This window comes from Mycetomoellerius zeteki, unplaced genomic scaffold, assembly GCF_001594055.1.
Source record: "Mycetomoellerius zeteki isolate Tzet28-1 unplaced genomic scaffold, Tzet1.0 scaffold343, whole genome shotgun sequence".
Lineage (NCBI taxonomy): Eukaryota > Metazoa > Arthropoda > Insecta > Hymenoptera > Formicidae > Mycetomoellerius > Mycetomoellerius zeteki.
Window position 1 is genome coordinate 396,525 of NW_017257331.1, and position 6,117 is coordinate 402,641.

Genomic DNA, 6,117 nt, shown 5'->3' on the forward strand with positions numbered 1-6,117 from the left:
CGCAGCCATTAGGAACAGGAATAGATATTAAGATTTGAACCTATCAGATACCGGTTACACCGGAATACACGGTTTCTGATAGGTTGAAATCTTAATATCTATTCCTGTTCCTAATATTTCTTCCATTGTGCGCAGGGCCTTACAAAAGGCGATAAGTCAGAAACTTTCAAAAAATATAACGCCTATACGCGGTCATTCTTATGATGATTGGCTGCGTTCAGCAGACTCAACAGTTTTGCAACCGTTTTATGATTGGCTGCGTTCAGCAGACTCAACAGTTTTGCAACCGTTTTATGATTGGCTGCGTTCAGCAGACTCAACAGTTTTGCAACCGTTTTATGATTGGCTGCGTTCAGCAGACTCAACAGTTTTGCAACCGTTTTATGATTGGCTGCGTTCAGCAGACTCAACAGTTTTGCAACCGTTTTATGATTGGCTGCGTTCAGCAGACTCAACAGTTTTGCAACCGTTTTATGATTGGCTGCGTTCAGCAGACTCAACAGTTTTGCAACCGTTTTATGATTGGCTGCGTTCAGCAGACTCAACAGTTTTGCAACCGTTTTATGATTGGCTGCGTTCAGCAGACTCAACAGTTTTGCAACCGTTTTATGATTGGCTGCGTTCAGCAGACTCAACAGTTTTGCAACCGTTTTATGATTGGCTGCGTTCAGCAGAACGTTCGTTTTGCAACTGTTGGAAGTTTCCTTCGCGCTAATTGGATCATACTTTTAGATCTAGAAGAATGGTCCTATCTCAGCAGACAATCATAAAACGGTTGCAAAACTGTTGAGTCTGCTGAACGCAGCCATTAAGTTAGGTCGCCGCTGCCATTTTTTCCAATATGAGTACTGATTGGTTGTCTACATCATGTGATCACAATGCCATATTGGGTGCATTCAGTACAATCACTCATTGAGCGCTTGCATCTTATTGGCATATTCCGTTAGAACTAAAAATATAGACCAAACAGAGCTCTCAGTGAGCGATCGTGGTATTGAATGCACCCATTTTTTTATTTGAAAACAAACTCCAGAATTTGTTTATCAATTATATAATCCATTATTTCATTTAGGAACAATTTTTATTTTATTAAGTGTTTTAACTCGTATTTCAACATTTAAAGAGAAAGAAAATTTAACAGAAAGAAAATACTGAATACTGGATTCACAAAGGTGGATTAAATATGTGCGAGTTTGTATAAGAACGCCTTTGCGTTCAAGAGAATTACGTATACAATCAGGTATACGTGAACAATTTTTTTATTTATAATTTAATATATTAGTTACATCATTTACTTATACTATAAATATGATCATATCCATTCATATAGATGAAGGGCATAAGGGAGTGAAAATGATATAAATGTTGCACGCATATTTAACATTCTTTCTTTTAGCACGTACTTTCTGATTTATTCTTCTTTGCTATATTTTTCTTAACTTGTTCCAACACCGACGTATCCTTAAAAAAGAGAGATATATATATATGAAATGCTTTATTATAATTAATGATATAAATAATGTGAGTACAATATTTAATTTATATTAACGTATATGATCAAGCATCGCATTTTTCCATTTACCATAACTGTAATAAGTAATGAGCAATCATTCGTATGTATATATTGGACGGTGCAAGCACTGTTACTATCGGAATTATTGTCTTTTATCATCCTATTAAAATTGCCATCATTCACTGATTCTGTTAAATGGATAGGCATGTTCCAGATTCTGCTCGCTCCTTTGATAAGGTTTACATTTTCCCGATAAAAATTGTAATTGCGAATATTGTTAACCAGAATATTAACTGTGCAAACACAAACATTTATTAAATATTTATTAAAATTATAATATATAAATATTTATTAAAATTAAAATATATAAATATTTATTAAAATTTATCATATATATTTAAATTATTTAATTAGTGCATCAACTTGGCCAATTATCATCAACAAGATTTACCTTCTGGATTTGATTTTTTGCTTACGTTTGCCATGCAACTTCTAATCACATTTGTTACATCCATGAGTTCGCGTATCCTTTCCTCCAACTCGACATCTCTCAGATGCTTGAACTAATGAAAGAAGAAATGAGAATAAAAAACAAAAATAAAGTATGACATGTATAAGTGTTCAGAAAAAAAGAATGAGAGAAAATTATAGCAAAAAGAATGATAATATAAAGACTACTTTTTTCACATACTTCGTATGGCATAGGATAGGAAGTCTCGAGCAACGAGGTGACCGACAGAAATCCTGGTAGTCCCTTCTTGGCAAGTCTTATATACAAATCGTCCGACAGGTAGGGTGTTACAGGTGCAAGAATGCGTAATGATACTTCCAAGCATTTCGCAAGAGTATTGGAATGCCCAGCGGAATTACCGCTTCTGAACCCAAATTTTGTACTCTCCTATATTTAAAGGAAAATATTTCTTTAATTAAAATAAAGAATTACTTTTAGATAATTTAAGCAAATTAAGATTAATAAGATTAATCATATTATTGTATGACTTATATATTTAATTAATCTTATAATTAATATTATAATTAAAATCTGGAAATTGTTTCTTAACATTCTTACAAAATTCAGAAAATTTATAAAAATCTTAAATTATTATTATATTATATTAAATAAAATTTATACAGCAGACTTATAACATACCACATAGAAATCACAAAATTCATAATACAGAAATTGACGAATTGCGGTTATCGCTTTATGAAAATTTCGTTCGGCAAACGAATTATTTACTGTTTCAACCATCCATGATAATCGACTGAGGATCCATCGATCTAAGTCATTCAGACTTTCCTTTTCTACATTTTCATATCGTTCTTGATCCTCCTTTGTCATTAATAATACATATTTGCTTGCCTGCCAGATCTTGTTGCAAAAATACTTGCTTGTCCGACAATCATCTACATCAAAACTAATAGTATGATCTATAAGAGGAAAATATCTATAAGGAAAAGAGACAAGATATATATTCTCTCTTTCTTAAGATTCTTAATGCGCTTACTTTTAATATTGCGTGTACATAATGATAGTCTCAAGGCATCGGCACCGCAATCTGGTATTCCCGTGGAATACGTTTTTGTATTAACACGCAGCGTTCGCTTCAATTCTTCAGCGCTAAGAATACCTGCTGCGTGACTACGTCTTGCTTGCTCGTTCAGTTCCTACATTACAATTGTGTCTAAGATCAATTTTTAAATAATAGAATTACAACATATCAATAAAAGAAAGCAATTTCAGTTTGTTGGTATTTAATTTTTATTACAGAGATTATAAGTATTTCTATATTATAATATATCGAAACAAATATATAATCGGTGCAATTTCGAGAAATACTCACTTCGAAGGTACAACCATTGATAATGTTTTCTGGCGAGATGACATTGCCGGAGCTTTTTGACATTTTCTTGCCATTGCCATCACACAAGACACCATGAAGTAAAACTTCCTATATGGATGCATAATTTATAATTATCAATTTAAGCACACAAAAAGAGATTGCTTCTTTTAATATCATTTTACACTTCAATGTGAATGGATTGGATTACTCAATATAATATAATATATATACAAGAATTACATCAAGGTTCTGATAAAATACTGATAAAGAGCAGACATGAATAATTTATTGTGCATGTGTAATTATACTTTAAATGGTAAACGCTGTGTCAGTTCCAGACTTAGCATCACCATTCTCGCCACCCAGAACATGAGAATATCATGGCCCGTTTCCATCAGTGTTAACGGATAATATCTTGCCATATCGTCCGTCTATAATTTTTGCAATATGTAAAAAAATATTCATAAAATTATATATATAATAAAATGTGTATAGAGAAAAATATTAAAGATTAACGTTTTCTGGCCAGCCAAGCGTGGTAAATGGCACAATTGTTGAAGAAAACCATGTGTCAAGGACATCTGGGTCCTGACGTAAATTCACTGTGTTTCCATATTTCTCTTGTGCACGAGAACGCGCTTCTTCTTCGGATCGTGCGACTATCCACGAAGTGGTGCTATTACTATCAGAGAATACATCATCATCGTTATCTTTACCATCACCATGAATTATGGAATATGCTGGAATGCGATGTCCCCACCATAACTGTCTTGAAACACACCAGTCTCTAAAAAAAAATAAATTTTTTAAAAGATAGATTAAATATTGCATTTTTTGTTTAATTATTTTTGTTCATTCCTTTATTTATTCATCTATTTAACTGCGTCTTTATCCATTTATTTAATAATTGAACACAATAATAATTTTACCTATATTTATGATTTTCGAGCCAGTTGTACCACATTTGTTCGTAAATGCCGTCCTCACTTGGATAGATTTTTAATTCACCATTCGCCACGGCTTCGTGCGCTCGCTTGGCCATTGTCGTACAGCGCAAGAACCACTGTTCCTTTGGCAAATACTCAATCACATCATGTGTGCGCGAACATAGTGGCAGTGTCATCCGATGATTATCTTCCACACCTTTCACTAAACCTCGTACGGATAGTTGGTCCATTAGTCTTTTCCGTGTGATGAATCTCGGCACTCCCTACAATGATTTATTATTAATAATAAAAAATGAATAAACCTTGTATATAGAATCACACCTTGAATTCCTTGCATGCATCTGTCATGTTGCCACTTTCATCAATAATGCTAATAACTGGCAAATCATGTCTTTTGGCGATGTTATAGTCTAAGCGATCGTGTGCCGGTGTAATTTTCACTGCACCTGTAAAACAAATACTACTCATTAATAATAATTGAATAAAATAAACAAATAAATAAAATAAAATAGTAAGTCAACGAATAATCAAGTAAAAAATAAATATATGTAAATATAGAATAGACAAAATTTTTTTTAATAATTTCTGGAAATCTCTACTTTCTTTTTATTTTTGTATTTAATGTATATATAAATTTATTCTATTTTATCAGTTTAATTTTTATAAATTTTTACCAGTGCCAAACTCTCTCTTGACTGAAGAATCAGCTATGATGGGTATAAAGGTCTCTCTTATTGGATGTAAAACGTATCGACCAATATATCGCGAATATCTGTCATCGTTTGGATGCACAGCAATTGCTACATCTCCAAAAATTGTTTCAGGCCTAGTCGTTGCAACTATCAGTTCTTCCTCTATGAAATAAAAGAAACTAAATTTATACATCTGCTAAAAAGCTAAAAAAAGAGCAGATTTTTTTTAAGAAAACCTTGATTATTTTTGTCTCTTTATATATATATATATAAACACACAAGTATATTTACTTGAATCTTTGATTGGATAGGCCAACTTGATCAACTGGCCGACAGTGATCTTATTATTGTAGCCAGGTAATTGGAGCCGCGTCTTGCCGTTCACGACAAAATCCTCGACTTCGATATCTGAGATTGTGCTGCGTAACGCCGGTGACCAATTAACAAGGTCTTTGGCTCTGTATAACAGATTTCTCTCATTTAGCCGTACAAACGTTTCCATCACTGCTGCACTGTGACTCTAGAGAGCACAAATGAAAATTCAATAATATTATAACAAGTATAGAACAAATATATAATCGTAACAATAGATATTAATATATAAATAGCAACAAAAAAGTATTACTTCATCAATGGTAAAGTATTCTCTATCCCAATCAAGCGTAGCGCCGAGGGCTTTCAACTGCTGTTTGATAACTGCAGCCTTCTCCATCTTCCATTGCCAGATCAATTGTGTAAACTCGTCACGGCCCATGTCATATCGTGTAATGTTGCGTGTACGTTGCAATGTACGTTCCACTATCGCCTGTGTTGCAATTCCCGCATGGTCTAGACCTGGTATCCACAATACTGGATGTCCCTTCATTCTGTGCCTGTATGCATGTGCGTGAGCAGTAGAGAAAAATCTATAATGGTAAATTTACTTATAGCAAACAAATGTAATGCAATAAAAACTGCATTTGATGTTAACAATGGCATGTCAAATACATATGTATATAAATTTTTACTATATTCCTTTTTATTTTTCCTATATTTCTCGATGTAAATATACTATATGGTATATAGTAAATAAATTTGGTAATAAAAATTCGAATTATAAAGTATATATATATATATATATA

General features: G+C 32.9%; 1 protein-coding gene across 2 annotated transcripts in view; it reads right to left on the minus strand.

Annotated features, from left to right (window-relative positions):
* Window positions 1–1,343: 1,343 nt before the first annotated feature.
* Window positions 1,344–6,117, minus strand: part of ValRS-m (Valyl-tRNA synthetase, mitochondrial) — a 6,783-nt gene continuing 2,009 nt past the window's right edge. The window contains exons 3-16 of one of the 2 annotated variants that reach the window (XM_018452274.1): window positions 5,622–5,868; window positions 5,288–5,516; window positions 4,979–5,158; window positions 4,626–4,750; window positions 4,287–4,567; window positions 3,874–4,144; window positions 3,666–3,788; window positions 3,358–3,465; window positions 3,022–3,181; window positions 2,664–2,944; window positions 2,205–2,411; window positions 1,965–2,076; window positions 1,583–1,806; window positions 1,344–1,461 (exon numbers count right to left, since the gene is read on the minus strand). In XM_018452274.1, the coding sequence (XP_018307776.1) occupies window positions 1,393–1,461; window positions 1,583–1,806; window positions 1,965–2,076; window positions 2,205–2,411; window positions 2,664–2,944; window positions 3,022–3,181; window positions 3,358–3,465; window positions 3,666–3,788; window positions 3,874–4,144; window positions 4,287–4,567; window positions 4,626–4,750; window positions 4,979–5,158; window positions 5,288–5,516; window positions 5,622–5,868 (2,617 nt within the window). In that variant the 3' untranslated portion in view covers window positions 1,344–1,392. Of the gene's footprint in view, window positions 1,462–1,582; window positions 1,807–1,964; window positions 2,077–2,204; window positions 2,412–2,663; window positions 2,945–3,021; window positions 3,182–3,357; window positions 3,466–3,665; window positions 3,789–3,873; window positions 4,145–4,286; window positions 4,568–4,625; window positions 4,751–4,978; window positions 5,159–5,287; window positions 5,517–5,621; window positions 5,902–6,117 lie in introns of both variants that reach the window. The other variant, XM_018452276.1, reaches the window with a different exon arrangement.